General features: G+C 40.0%; 1 protein-coding gene across 15 annotated transcripts in view; it reads right to left on the reverse strand.

Moving 5' to 3' along the window:
• slc36a4 (solute carrier family 36 member 4) overlaps positions 1 to 15,680 on the reverse strand; it is a 450,045-nt gene that overhangs the window by 418,357 nt on the left and 16,008 nt on the right. For all 15 annotated transcript variants that reach the window (XR_005944434.1, XM_041199221.1, XM_041199220.1 and 12 more), the window contains 2 exons: positions 15,179 to 15,274; positions 7,837 to 7,921 (listed from right to left, as the gene is read on the reverse strand). Coding sequence is in view for 14 of the 15 variants with exons in the window: in XM_041199221.1 (XP_041055155.1) it covers positions 7,837 to 7,921; positions 15,179 to 15,274 (181 nt within the window). In the remaining variant the exon portion in view is untranslated. The remainder of the gene's footprint in view (positions 1 to 7,836; positions 7,922 to 15,178; positions 15,275 to 15,680) is intronic.

Here is a 15,680-nt window from a genome sequence, read left to right on the forward strand (position 1 = left end):
CAATGATATCTAACGGAGATAACTGGTACGGCTACTGATTTTGTCAAATGAATCCTTCACTGTTAGGTCTAAATTGCTTAACTTGATTTGCATGAATGGAGTGTCTATTGTTTATTTTGGGAGGGAAAGGAGGAAGAGAAATGGAATGTAAATGGAAAATGTAATCGATCCTTTAAACTTACAAGGACACAAGGAATCTCTGGATTTTATGTACACCAGGTGTCCCTATATATACTTGTCTTTGCAGTAATTTCCAAGTTATTGGCTATGTTAACCTACAGTGATCGCTAAAAATTCAGTCTTTATTAGAGAAGTGTCCCTGCTGTCTGTCACAAGGAAAATAATTGCAAAAATCCTCCTCAACCTCCTCCTCCCAATGGTCGAGAAAATCCTTCTAGAAACAGTGCAATTTTTGCCCATCAAGAGGCATTACAGACATGATCTTCACTGCACATCAAATTTCCCTTTATTGTTTCAGTGTCACCACATAATTGATGGCTGGTCACTTCCCTGGTTACCAACGTAGTTTGCACTGTTGGCTGGTAGTTTCTGAACTACCCAATCAGGGAAAGCAAAGGAAATGCACAAAGTCATCTGGAATAAAGGGATTCTCCAAGCTGACAAAGACAGATAAGAATGGGTTGTTGCCTGGAAAAAAAACTGATCTAACTCTGGAAAATCCCACAAATCCTGAAATTATGTGCAGCTACCTTCCAATTGATCAAAAACAAAACTGCAGAAGGGTTGAAGATTTTGCCCCAAAGATTTGGGAACAAGATATCAAACACAAGGACCAAAAGATCTTCAGCTGGAAATACTAAGGGCATAATTATACAAATGCAGGGAACTTCAGGATTTACTGCAGAGACTTTGCTAAAAACCATACAGACAAGAAACTGATTATAGATGGGTTCACAACTGAAACAAAGTGAAATTATGTTGTCACTTTCATATTGATGCAAGTGAGTATGCACAGGCAAGAAACTTTAGCTACATCTCAGACAAATTCCACAAAGTGAGATTCTTTTAAAAGGCACCTCACACCATTTGAGCTCCCCACATGGAGATTACACAAATTTTAGTTTCGGAATTGCTAAATTCTGTGGACTTCCAGAGCATTAACAAGCTCTGGGCTTTTTAATTTTAGAATGAGGCAGCTAATGAGCCCCAACATGCATTCAAATTATTAAAAAACTCACAGCTGGGAAACAGAGTTCTGCATTTATGTAAGTATGCATACAGAATTCTCCTCAGTAGGCAGACTGCACTGGCAGCCCTCAGAGCTATGTTGTTGGCTACATACCTACTTTATAGCTGCCACTACAATCTGCAGAGCAATTAAAATTCAGTTTTATAATGCATGTGACAACCTTCAAATCCTGAAAGCAGCACAGTAAGGAAAATTTGTAATTTCTTTAAAATGTGGAATCTGAATTAGTTTTAAAAATGTTTGTAAAGGATTATAAGTTTTCATAAATTGTTAAGGGATCAATTGTAATTTTCTTGAAGAAAGACTGTCCATGCAACCCTTGACCTGGAAGCAGTACCAACAGGAATCAAGCTAACATACAAAAGCGGAGAGTGACAAAGAAGCTATTGCTGTAAAGAACGAGGGAGAACTGCAGCAGAAGGGAGAACAGAGAAGGCACATTTATAAGGAGCTGTGTGTGTGTAATACAGTTAAACAGGGCAGAAAACTAAAGATATGTAAACTGGACAATTCTATGACTTAACTTCAGTTTTGTCATAGCCGACAAGATCGTTCAATGATGTTTATGAAAGGAGTCGGATAAAGAAGCCTGAGGAATTTGTGCCATTGAGACTGTTGGGAACCTAGAAGGAGGTGGTTCTGCAGGAATGTGCTGTTTTGGTGATGACTCTCTGGAAGATTCAGATGGAATGGAGCAACAATGCAAGTGACCTGAAGACCAAATCCATTGAGTGAGAAGAACAAGAGATCCGACATACCTTAGGCTGAGTGGGAAAGACAGACTGTACATGGTGCCACATTTAAGTGGGGAGTGATACAAATGTTTGTAACCTCGAGGCAATCTTTGTTGTATCTGTGATTCCATTTATAATATAGTTCATACTTGCCATAATTTGACAGTTAATTCACGTTTAATTCATATGGATTCTGACTGGTATTAATGTAAAAGCTACCGAAAGTGGAAGCCTGTTGGTAATTTCTTCTTTTGGGGATCATTTGGCAGGATGACAATGTTATGCTGTTAATCTAGAGGCCCAGGTTAGTGCTCTTGAGGCAGGAGTTCAAATCCTACCATGGCAGCTGGTGGAACTTAAATTCAACTAATTAATAAATTCTGAAATTGAAAGCTAGTCCCAGTAATGGTGACCATGAAACTATCATCGATTCTTGTAAAAACCCACCTGGTTCACCAATAGGGAAGAAAATCTGTCATCCTTCCCTGGTCTGGCCTACAGGTGATTCCAAACCCACAGCGATGTGGATGACTCTTAACTGCCCTCTGAAATGGCCTAGCAAGCCACTCAACTCAACGGCAATTAGGAATGGGCAACAAATGCTGGCCTTACCAGCGACACCCACATCTCATGTATGAATATAAAGAATTCAGTAAATTTGGTTATTTGGTTCCCTCATAGGGCTCATAAGGGAATATATTGTTTACAAAAATCATTACACAATATCACAACTATGATTACCCAAATTCGCAAATTCAATTGCATAAAATGTGATTCAAATTGTTTTCCCCTCATCTAATTTTATACAATACTTAGCAGACAGCCAAGTCATAAAAATACTTATTTTAGAAACTCTAATTTGAGGAGATGATCCTAACTCATAAAAGTATCAAATCTGTATTTTAGTTTCTCCTTTTTCTTGGTCCCATTTCTGCCACTTAAGTGACCAAGACAGAATGTGATCTTGTTTCTCTTCCTCTTCCTTATCTACTATGCTGCCCTTTGACAACATCACGTGCAGACCTGTGGTCAGCAACCACCTGTAGACTGACCACACCTAGTTCCAACTCTACCGTTCCTTCCATTCCCCAAGTGTTGTCAGACTACTTGTCCATCATACTGCTGTGGATGAGCTGGCATTTGATCCAGCTAAACAATAGAAAGAACAAAACTGTCATCTTTTGTGCACTCCTCAAAATCCATTCCCTCGCCATCAATTCACTACAGCTCCCCTAACCACTATCTTGACGGCCTATTCTACCTCATTTTTATGCTTTTATTCCCATATCTTATCCATGACAAAGGCCACCTGCTTTTCTATCCATGACATCACCCCTGCCTCAGCCCATCAGCTGTTGAAACCCATGTTTCTAGTGGCTCTAGCCTAAACTATTCCAAGGTTTTCCTAGCTGCGCTTCCATTCTCCATCCTTCGTAAACATCAGACTCATCCAAAACTCATTAAAATCTCGTTACGGTCTCACCCCTCCCTAACTTCATAACCTCCATAGTCCAACATAAACTTGACTCTCCCATCACCACATCCACCTTCCTTTACCCTCCCAAAAAATGCCATTCCTCTGACCTTCGTCTTTTATGCAACCCTCATATGTTATCTCATCATTGGCAACGTGGCCTCAGCCAGCTAAATCCAACTCAGAATTAAACCCCATTAATTTCTTCAATCTTTTGATTCTCCTGATGTCCCTCATGGCTTTCTTGCTAATCTCCTTATATGCAATAGCTTTCCTCATTGCCCTCGTCATGGTTGTTGCCTCCCTAGCTGACTGTACTGCTTCACTCCCCTTAGCAAACAACAAATTCCATGCTGGCAACATACAGACTACAGTATCACCACCTGTTTGCTCCTGCTCCACTGATTTCTTTCCCCATTAAATTCAGTTCCAGTTTCTAATTGATTGATTGATCTGGTTGTCATACAGATCTAACTCTTGGAATGTTATCAGATGCTCAAGGTTCTCAATGGTCTTGATAAGGTTCTGACGAAGACACTGCACCTTCACATTCTTCAGTACATCAAATCCTTCTATTTTCCCAATTCTGCAGTGGTTGAGATCGACATCATCGGCTTCAGAATCTAAAACGATGGTGTCAATATCAACTGGAGTGTCTGGCTCTCCTGACGCGTTTCCTCTAGTTCCCCTCAATCTTATATTCTGAGACATCTCATCAATAGTTCCATTTTTCCGTCCTTCTTCATCCCCAGACTCTTCAGGTTCCACTCACCTGTCAATCTCCATTGCCTGCTGTTCCCCTCTGTTCTCCGTCATTCTTTATTCCGGCCCAAAACACCGGACGTTTATGGGGTTTTTGTGGTAATTTTTTTAAACTGTAATTTATTAAAATGAATTCAAAATTCATCCAGCACCAGCAGCACACAGGACAATGCTGAAGCCTCGAGACTACTGAATTAAACAAGTTGATCAAATGATGCAAGCAGCAGCACTGTAGGACAGTAGCACACGCCTGCATCTTAAATCCATAAACTCACAAAACAACTGTGAAAGAGCAACAGGGTATGCATCATAGGATCTAACTGAGCACTTTATAGTTTCAGCATGAGTTCCTCTAACTTGGACCGTATTGTTTTGGCTGCACAGTTTGAACATTATAATTGTTTTGTTGATTACAGGCATTAGACATAATGAGCATCAAGTCTTCAAGTGCATCATAGCTCTCTTAATCTCATCCTTAGCTATTTCAATACAAATAATAGAGTATGTCTGCCCCCACTACTCCCCACTTTTCTTCTTATTCATACAATGCCATAAAGATGCCAGTATTAATTTGCTTTTATTCTGCCACTTACACATTTTGCCCAATGAACTTAATAATTCCCAAGCTTGGTCCTCAGAATCAACTGCCTTTTCTAGAAATTCGATCAATTTACATGAAATTTCTAAATCCAACTGATAAAAATTAGAATCATTACGGATCCAACACCAATCAATTGACATTATTCCCTTTTAATGAGATAAGAGATAATAAAACCATTAAGTACAGATGTAGTTCAGGCCCCAATTTACATCATACATTTTGCCCATATTTTTTATGCTTCAATGTTATATTGCTAAATGGCAAAACGTACAACAATTTGGGATGCAAAAAAGTAGAATAGATGAGCGCATAGGATTTCCTCTGCAGTAAAGGCTAACGAGCAAGCATAAAAAAAAATTATTTCACTGTTCCCGGGTATTGGGAGTTTTTTGGGTACGTACTAAAATTTTAAAAAAAATCGATGGAAAAAAAAATTGAACCTTGAAAAATCCACGTAAATTAAGACAAACATCGACAAACAAGTTTTCATTGAGTACATTGAATACTGGCTGACTGATCGGATTGTGACCTCAACTCTACTTTATCGACCCCAATACTTTTCGACTCCCTTGTTAACCAAAGATCTATCTAACGAAGTGTCCACTGCTCTCCAGGGAAGAGATTTCCATAGATTAACAACCCTCAGAAAAAAAAATTCTCATTTCCATCGTAAATGGGAGACCCCTTATTTTTAAACTGTGTCCCCTAGTTCTAGTCTCTACCACAAGCAGAAACATCCTCCCAACAGCCATGCTGTCAAGTCCCCTCAGTATCTTTTATGCTTCAATAAGGTCACCTCTCATTCTTCTAAACTCCAGTGATACAAGCCCAACCTGTCCAACCTATCTTCAGTAAGATAACTCAGCCCCCATCCCAGATATCAATCAAGTGAACCTTCTTTGAACTGCCTCTAACGCATCTATATACTTAAGGAAACCAAAACTGTAGCAAATCTTCCCTACTTTAATGTTCCATTCCGCTTGCAGTAAACAACATTCCACTTACCTTCTTAATCACTTGCTGCACCTGCATACCAGCCTTTTAAAGAGTCATGTACCAGGGCACCCAGATCCCTTTGTACTGCAGAGTTCTGCAATCTCTCTCCATTTAAATAATACTTTTTTTTTTATTCTTCCTGCTAAAGTAGGCAACCTTACATTTTGCCACATTATACTCCATCTGCTGAATTTTTTCCCACTCACTCAATCTATCTATATCCCTTTGCAGACTCCTTATGTCTTCTTCATAGCTTGCACTACTACCTATCTTTGTGTCATTAGCAAATTTATCTACAATACATTCGGGCCCTTCTTCCAAATCATTGATATAGATTATAAATAGTCGAGAGCCCAGCATTGATCCCTGTGGAACTCCACTAGTTACAGCTTGTCAACCCGAAAATTAGCCACTTATTCCCCCTTTCTGCTTCCTGCTATCTAATCAATCCTATATCCATGCTAATATGCTACCCCCTAACACTATGAGCTCTTATTTTGTGTATTAACCTTTGACATGGCACCTTATAAAAATAGGAAAGTGTTGTTGCAACTGTACAAGGTGAGAACACACCTGGAGTATTGTAAACAGTTTTAGTCCCCTTGAGGAAGGATGTAGTGCATTGGAGGCGGTTCAGAGGAGGTTCACTAGATTGATTCCAGAGATGCAGGGCTTGTCTTATGAGGAGAGATTGAGCAGTTTAGGCCTATACTCGCTAGAGTTTAAAAGGGTAAGAGGAGGTCTAATTGAGGCATATAAGATGCTAAAGGGGATAGGCAAAGTAGACGTGGAGCGGATGTTACCCCTTGTGGGACATTCTAGAACAAGAGGCCATAGTTTTAGGCTAAGGGGTGGTAGATTTAAATCAGAGATGAGGAGGAATTACTTTTCTCAAAGGGTCATGAATCTGTGGAATTCACTACCTCAGAGTGCAGTGGATAAATTTGAGGAGATACAGATTTTTAATTAGCAACGGGTTGAAAGGTTATGGGGAGAGGGTGGGAAATTGGAGATGGGGCCAAAATTAGATCAGCCATGATCATATTGAATGGCAGGACAGGCTTGAGGGGCTGAATTGCCTACTCCTGCTCCCAGTTCTTATGTTCTTATTAAATGCCTTTTGGAAATTCAAGTGCACCACATCTACAGGTTCCCCATTATCCAATCTGCTTGTTACTTCTTCAAAGAACTCCAAAAAATTAGTCACTCGTGATTTCCCTTTGGCAAAGCCATGCTGACTCTGCCTGGTTGCATTAAGATTTTGTAAGTGTTCTGCTATAACCTCCTTAATAATAGATCCTAGCATTTTCTCCATGACAGGGAAACTACATGTCAGCCTGCAATTGCAATTCAGACTTTTATGAGTTCATAACAGATTCTTAATTAAGTTTGAGATAGTGTTCTTCAAGTTGAGCTAAGAAACTTGAAGTGTTACACAATTATCGACCGATATTATGGTGTCATGTTAATTTTTTTTAAAAGTAATGCATAATAGAACAGTTGCAATTTTGCTTTTACTAAATAATGCGTAAGTGTGCATTGTAGTAACTGTGTCAGTGAACTGCTGGCCTTTTTCCATACCTAGCCAAGTATGGAAGACTGATGTTTTCTGGAGGATAGAGTCCTCAAATTAATATCTAAAAATAGCCTTGGTCCCTTTTTAGACAAGTTACTGAGCCTTTGTCTTTTTAAAAATATGGGTCTTGGGATGGACACACATCACAATCACATCAGTTGAAAAGAATGTAATAAAATGATCCCTATTGTATAAATATAAAATTTAAGTTAACCTATTGTACCCTTTTATCATTACACCCGCCTTCTGAATAGTCTGCTTAAACATTCAATAGCAGTGTTACTTTTAATGGTTTAAGTACAACAAATAAATCAGTTTGACACTCTAAGCAACAAAGAGATATTTAATTTTGCTACAGAAAGATTGCAAGATGAATGAAAGGAGCAATGAGTCTTAAAGCTTTCAAGGGAGTAAGTCAACCACAATTTCTTCAATTGTTAAAACTTAATAACAAATCATTTTAACTGCTCACTGATAGCTCACCTGTTTCATGTTAGCAGCAAGGAAAACAAAATAAACTGAGCAAAATCCCAATTGTGTAATGATGAGGAAGAACTCAACAGTCACCCTAAAAAGAAAAGTACATGCATGTCAACCTAAAAGAGAATGTTGAAAGTAGGTTCTTTAATTCTTACATGACACACAGAAAGAATAAAAGATATCTCATTTATATAGCACTTTTCATGGCCCAGGGACATTGTAAAGTACTTCAGACAATGAAATAGTTTTAGGTGTACTGTATATACACTTTGCAATGTAAGGCAAAGTGGCAGACATTTGGTATGTCCTATAACAGCAATAAGATAATAAGTTTCCAATGATGTTTGTTAAGGGATAAATATTGGCTAAGACACTAGAAAAATCTTCCCTGCTTTTCTTAGAATAGCACCATGGGATGTTTTACATCCACTTGAGGGGCAGTTAGGCAGTTCAAAAAGTGAGGCTTTCTTCTGCATTGAAATGTTAAAATGTGCTCAAGGAGCAGGATTAGAGTCTGAATCCACATAATTTTGCCGCGAGGAGAAAAGCTGTCAATCACTGAGTTAAAGCTGACACCTGATGGATCCATTGGTGAACAGTAAAGGAATTCCAGTTGGAAGGTATGCAGTCAACCTCCTGTATTTTCTTATATTTACTGGTATCCCATTACCATTCATCTTTTTTTTTTACAGCTAGCAAATCAAAAATATGTTTTGCACCGTTTTCTTTTGGAGGGATGACAGTCTTTAAGAAGTTTGGGTGAGGGCAGGTCCCAAGAGAATATCAACATATGTACGAAGCCAAAAAGTTTGTCACACTTCATGATTTGCAGAGTTCAAAAAATAAAACAAAGCACAGGGAAATACACAGCAGATCCATTAGGTTCTGAGAAGGTAGGTTAAAGCTTCAGGAAAAGAAAAAAAAAACGGCTGCAGGGGAAGATGGCATACATTAAGGAATGTGGAAATATTATGTGGGTGGGTCAAGAGTCCACACAACAAAGTGTAACCCATCAAGCTAGACCACATTTACTATTCATACATACCAAACCTTTACATAACCTTCCAGCTCTGACATTCTATCGCATGCCCAAAATCACATGCATAGTCAAGAAAGCCCTACCACACTAATTTTTCCAAATGCTTTACCCATTAGATCAATCTAACAACCTAGTTGCACACTTATCAGCACACAGATGGCAAACAGGTTGGGAACATCTGCTGCTGCGAATGCACTCCTTCAATTCATTAGTTTGCACAAGATGGCATAAAATTCAAAACAGGTACCAATTGCAGAAAGGCTCACCAGTCAGAGGCCTTTGACAGGGCTATCCAGGAAATAAAGAGCATAGGAGTAGTAGGAAGAAATGAAACACAAGGTCCTTCCTGAACTCAGGATTAGTGCAATCTTACATTTACATCTTGTCACCTTTTCACTCATCCCTATTCAAGCATACTTAAAACCATAAAGACACTTAAGACACTATCTGGTATCATGAAATGCAAGTTGTATTTGAAGGGGTGGCAGTGAGCAAACTTTTCCATCTTTGTACAGTTGTACATCAGCATTGCAACTAGTGGCTGACGGCAAGACATCAAATCCATCTCATCAACATGTTGATCTAGATGTGGATAGTGGGTATGATGATGCAAAACTTGGAGAGAAACAAGTGGTGGGGGCAAAGGAGCAAAGATCTGATAGTCAAATGGCCACACCGGTGCCATCTCAGATACCCTCCACTTTTGAGAATCCTGCCACTCTAAGTTCTTTTGTTTAATTCATTGCCCTTGTTCAACCACATTGCCGTGGGTCTGGAGTCCCATGTAGGCCAGGCCAGGTAAGGGCAGCAGATTTCTTTGCCTAAAGGACATTAGTAAGTCAGATGGGTTTTTACAACAATCAACACTGGTTTCAGATTTGCATTGAATTGAAATTCCACCATCTGCCATGGTGGGATTCGAACCAGAGAATTACCCTGGGTCCCTGGATTACTAGTCCAGTGACAATACCACTATGCCATCGCCTCCCCATGATATCCACAGGAAATAAATACGCTGCCTCTTGGCAGTCAATTGCTTGGTGTATCTGCATATGGGTGGCAGTTTGGAACTAAGTGTAAACATTGAACATCATAAGAAGGTTCGTCTCCTTGATTAAGGTTATCTGCAGGTCACCTTAAAAGACACAACTCTGACAATCTTTGTAAGTTGAATGCACCAAAGACCAGAATTCTCTCAGATGCCTTAGTCTACAAATGTGGGTCCTGAGATAAGGATGAATATGTACCTAAGGTCATTCTTGTTCCCACATGGATTTATCTTTCTCATCTAAATCGTGCAAGCATATTGAAACTCAAAGAATTTCTACTCTGATAGCTATTTGCATCTGCAAACAAGATTGTGGCAAGAACAGGAACTTAACCAAGTCTTGGACTCCAAAAAAAAAATGTTGTTACATAAAACAGCAACAAGAGCGAATGTGGAAAAAAAACAATTAAGTAAAAGAAGCAAAATGAAACTTGACAACAATGAAAACTTTAAAACAGCTTTAACAAAATTTATTTATATTAGTTAGCTAACAAACATTGATATGTCCATTTTATATGGGCAAGGAGCCAACAAGTAAAATGTGAAATACAGCATTACTGTAATGTCACTCCAAAGGGAAACGAGGCCTACACTGGTCAGTAGCAAAGCTTAAAAACAAATTTATTTGCTGCAAAAATCAATGTACTGTACATCAAGCGACTGTATCTGGTTTTCTAGCATGAACATGAAAAGGAGCCTTATAATATTGACATATATTTGGGGGGAGGCGGTGGTGCAGTGGACTAGCAATCCAGAGACCCAGGGTAATGCTGGGGCCCAGGTTCAAATCCCAGATGGTAGGATTTGAATTCAATGAAAATCTAATTAAATAAAAAGTTAATGGAATTAAAAGTCCATTAAAAGTTGATGATGAAACCATTGTCGATTGTTGTAAAAACCCACCTGGTGCACTAATCCTCTTTCGGGAAGGAAATCTGCCATCCTTACCTCATCTGGCCTACTTGTGACTCCAGATCCACAGCAATGTGTTTGACTCCAAAATGGCCTGGCAAGACACTCAGTTGTATTAAACCACTAAAAAGTCAATAAGGAATGAAACCGGATGGACCACCCAGCATCGACCTTGGCACTGGAAATGACAGTGGCAAACTCAGCCCTGTCAACCCTGCGAAGTCCTCCTTGCAAACATCTAGGGGTTAGTGCCAAAATTGGGAGAGCTATCTCTCAGATTAGTCAAGCAACAGCCTGACATAGTCATCCTCACGGAATCACACCTTACAGATAATGTCCTAAACACAACCATCACCATCCCTGGGTATGTGCATTCCCACCGGCAGGGCAGATGCAGCTGAGATGGAGACACAGTGGCATACAGTCAGCAGCGAGTTGTTCTGGGAGTGCTCAACATTAACTCCAGACTCCATGAAGTCTCATGACATCAGGTCAAACATGGGCAAACCTCCTGCTGATTACCATGTACTGTGCCTAACACTCCCTCCACTCCATCAGTTGATGAATCAGTGCTCCACCACTTGGAGGAAGCACAGAGTGGCAAGGATGCAGGATGTATTCTGGGTGGGGGATTTGAGTTTATCATCACCAAGAGTAGGCTCGGTAGTACAGGCCAAGCTGGTCGAGTCCTAAAGGACGTAGATGCTACACTGGGCCTGTGGCAGGTGGGGAGGGAACAACAAGAGAAAAGCATACTTGACCTCATCCTCACCAACCTGCTTGCCACAGATGCATCTGTCCACCGCACAGTACTTGAGAATACCCTCCGTTGTGTTGGGTGGCACTACCACCCTACTAATTGCGATATATTTCAAACAGAACTAGCAACTTAATACTGGCCAACTATGAGACACTGTGGGTCATCAGCAGCAGCAGCAGCAGAACCGTAGTTAACCACAATCTGTAACCTCATGGCCCAGCATATCCCAGATTCTACCATTACCACCAAGCCAGGAGATTAACCTAAATTCAATAAAAAGCACAGGAGAACATGCCAGGAGCAGCACCAGGAATACCTAAAAATGAGGTTGTCAACCTGAAGCTATATCACAGGACTACTTGCTTGCTAAAAGCAGAAACAACAAAAGATAGACAGAGCTAAGCCTTTCCACGTCCAACAGATCAGGTCTAAGTTCTGCAGTCCTGCCACATCTAGCCATGAATGGTGGTGGACAATTGAACAGCTCACTGAAGGAGGCAGCTCCACAAATATCCCCATCCTCAATAATGGGGGAGCCCAGCACATCAGCGCAGAAGATAAGGCTGAAGCATTTGCAGCAATCTTCAGCCAAAAGTACCATGTGAATGGTCCATCTCGGCCTCCTCCGGAGATCCCAGCATTTCACATGCCAGTCTTCGGCCAATTCACTTCACTCCACGATACTGCAATGGATCCTGACAATATTCCGGTAATAGCAAAGAAGACTTGCGCTCTAGAACTTGCCGCACCCCTAGCCAAGCTGTTCCAGTACAGCTACAACACTGGCATCTACTAGCTATTTGGAAAATTGCCGAGCTATGTCCTGTACACAAAAAGCAGGATAAGTTCAACCTGGCCAATTACCGCCCCATCAGTCTACTCTCGATCATCAGTAAAGTGATGGAAGAGGTCATTAACAGGGCTATCATGCAACACTTGCTTAGCAGTAATTAGCTCACTGATGTTCAGTTTCGGATCTGCCAGGGTCTCTCACCTCCTGACCTCGTTACAGCCTTGGTTCAAAATGGACAAAAGAACTGAACTCAAGGGGAGCTGAGAGTAACTGCCCTTGACATCAAGGCAGCATTGACCAAGTGTAGCATCAAGGAGCCCTAGCAAAACTGAGTAAACGGGAATCAGGGAGAAAAACTCTCCGCTGGCTGGAGTCATACCTAGTACAAAGGAAGATGGGTGTGGTCTTTGGAGGTCTATCATCTCAGGTCCATGACACCATAGCAAGAGTTCCTCAGGGTAGTGCCCTCAGCCCAACCATCTTCAGCTGCTTCAATGACTTTCCTTCTATCATAATGTCAGAAGTGGAGCTGTTCGCTGATGATTGCACCATGTTCAGCACCATTCGCAACTCCTCAGATACTGGATCAGTCCCTGCCCAAATGCAGCAAGACCTGGACAATATCCCGGCTTGGGCTGACAAGTGGTAAGTCACTTCCGTGCCACACAAGTGCCGGACAATGACCATCTCCAACAAGAGAAAATCTAACCATCGCTCCTTGACATTCAATGGCATTACCATCACTGAATCCCCCACTATTAACATCCTGGGGTTAAACTGACTAGAAACTGAACTGGACTAGCCATACAAATACTGTGGCTACAAGAGCAGGTCATAGGCTCGGAATTCTGCAGCGAGTAACTCACCTCCTGACTCCCCAAAGCCTGCCCACCATCTGCAAGGCACAAGTCAGGAGTATGATGGAATACTCTCCGCTTGTCTGGATAAGTATAGTTCCAACAACACTCAAGAGGCTTGACACCATCCAGCATATAGCAGCCCACTTGACTGGCACCCTTGCACATACATTCACTCCCTCCACCACTGACGCACAGTGGCAGCAGGGTGTGCCATCTACATGATGCATTGCAGGAATTCACCAAGGCTCCTTAGACAGCACCATCCAAACCCACAACCGCCACCATGTAGGACTAGCCAGCGACACCCACATCTCATTAATGAATTAAAAAAAAGCTCAAGTTTCAAATTTTGAGACACTGAAATCCTACTGCCATTAAATCGCAACATTTATCACAGAAAACCAGTGCCTGCATAAAAATAGCAGGGACCCTGGATTTCGAGATGAGATTTATGTCTAAGGAGCATCTAGACATTTCAAAAGGTAGTAACTCAAAAGATCTTTACATTATAGGGTCATGTTTATTGGAAGTAATAGTCTAATTTGAGTATTTTTTTTAAACAGATTAAATTACATATGCATTTGAGTTCCCTTAAAAGTCATCATCTTGCAAAAGTTAGGTTATTTAATATTTTAAATACAAATATCATTAAACAACTTCTCGATTGAACATTAAAATATAAAACAAAAATGCCAATATAACGATCAAAACATTTCTTAGATTTTCTCTAGTGAAATATTGATGGCAACAAACTTGTGTACTGGCTTTATAGAAAGCGCAACTATAACACTTTAGATAATCATTTTGCTATAATTTTGCAAAGAAATGCCTAAATAATTTGTTATAAAAACACAAATTGTGATTAATTAGAACTCATTAATCGATACAGGACAGATGCTGTTTCAGGTCTCTGTCAAATTCCCCTTCCTGCAATCCCAATAATAAAACCACTCATACTAAGCAAAGGACTTGCATTTCTTTTTCAATGTTTTCTTACTTCCTGAATCCAGGTTACAGTAACTTAATGCTTATTAAGAATTTGGAATACTGTTAGAGGCGATCAACTCAAATCCTACCATAGCAAGTGTGAAACTGAACTCAACAAACCAGCACTAGAAAACTGGCAAGAGAAACTTCATGGTCCACTAACTTCCTTCGGGAAGGAAAACTGTTCAGATTTTGACTATCTTTGCAGAATACACGGCCAGATTAAAAATAAGGTTACCTGAGAAAAATAGTACCTGGCAGAGCTAGAAGCTGGAAATGAATTGATTCTGATTCAAAATTGAATTAATTCCAATAAATTTAACTTCTTAGAATAATCCAGCATTCCAATATCATCATTTCTCAATGCCCACCTTTCATAAACTTCCATGTGGTGATTGCTCACATTCAAAATCAGTAGAATGATTGATAACTAATCCACCTAAAGAAATCTTACATAGCATTAAAATTATTTTCTCTGGTCTACTGTTAGAAATATAAATTGGCCTCAACATTTTTCCTTTTATCACTACTGCCCACCAACACCGCCCCCCCCAACCCCGTCCAAACGCTGCAAACCTCCCCATGCTAAAAATGAGACAGCTACAACCATTAACAAGCTGCTGAGTAAAGAAATGCAAGGTTGTGTGTTCCTTTAAACCACAAGATCTAGTAGTTGTGCTTCCCGAGATCAATTAGGCTAACTGCATGCAGGTCAAATCTGAGATCAATTACAGAGCAAAGGAAACCAGTAGGAAATGTCTGTCTTTCTAACATTATATACTCATTTATTCAAAAGGAACAAATGTTAGCATGAGTAACAAATTGTGACAACTAGTGCAATGGATACATGCAAAACTTCCGGTGACTAAACAAAGATCTAACCTTTTAGCAACCTAAATGTACCTAATGTGGTTATCCCCTTATATTATACTGCTATCAATATTACCTTCCCCATGGAGCTTTGTTTCGAAGACATAAGAACGGTCCTTGTTCCAAAGCAAATGTGACTGTGTCACCATAACTCAGACTTTGCTTTTGAAATCTGCGCATAGAAAAAAATACAACAAATTTTCAAACTGCAGCAACAAAGCATACACTTAATTTTATTTCCAACACTGATCCACAACCCTTCAGACTTTGACTGATTGCAAGCTACTAAACTCGAAAGTTTATTTAGTCATTTGTTTAATCACAGGGATAAAAAAAATGAGTTATTAAACAACTTTGGCTATAGTCAACTGATCTGAAGTCAACTGAAATTAATCTCAAAATGTAATTTCCATTACATTTAGATAGTTTTTAAAATATTACTCCTGCTTTGAAGGTCTTTGAAATTAGGTGCCAAGTCATTGCCTTTCCTGTGTCAATGTCGCTTTGGGGGTACATTTTCCCAAAATACTATATTCATCTTCAATACCACCGACAAGAACAAAACCACAAAATCAGGG

The sequence above is a fragment of the Carcharodon carcharias genome, chromosome 11 (genome assembly GCF_017639515.1).
Source record: "Carcharodon carcharias isolate sCarCar2 chromosome 11, sCarCar2.pri, whole genome shotgun sequence".
NCBI lineage: Eukaryota > Metazoa > Chordata > Chondrichthyes > Lamniformes > Lamnidae > Carcharodon > Carcharodon carcharias.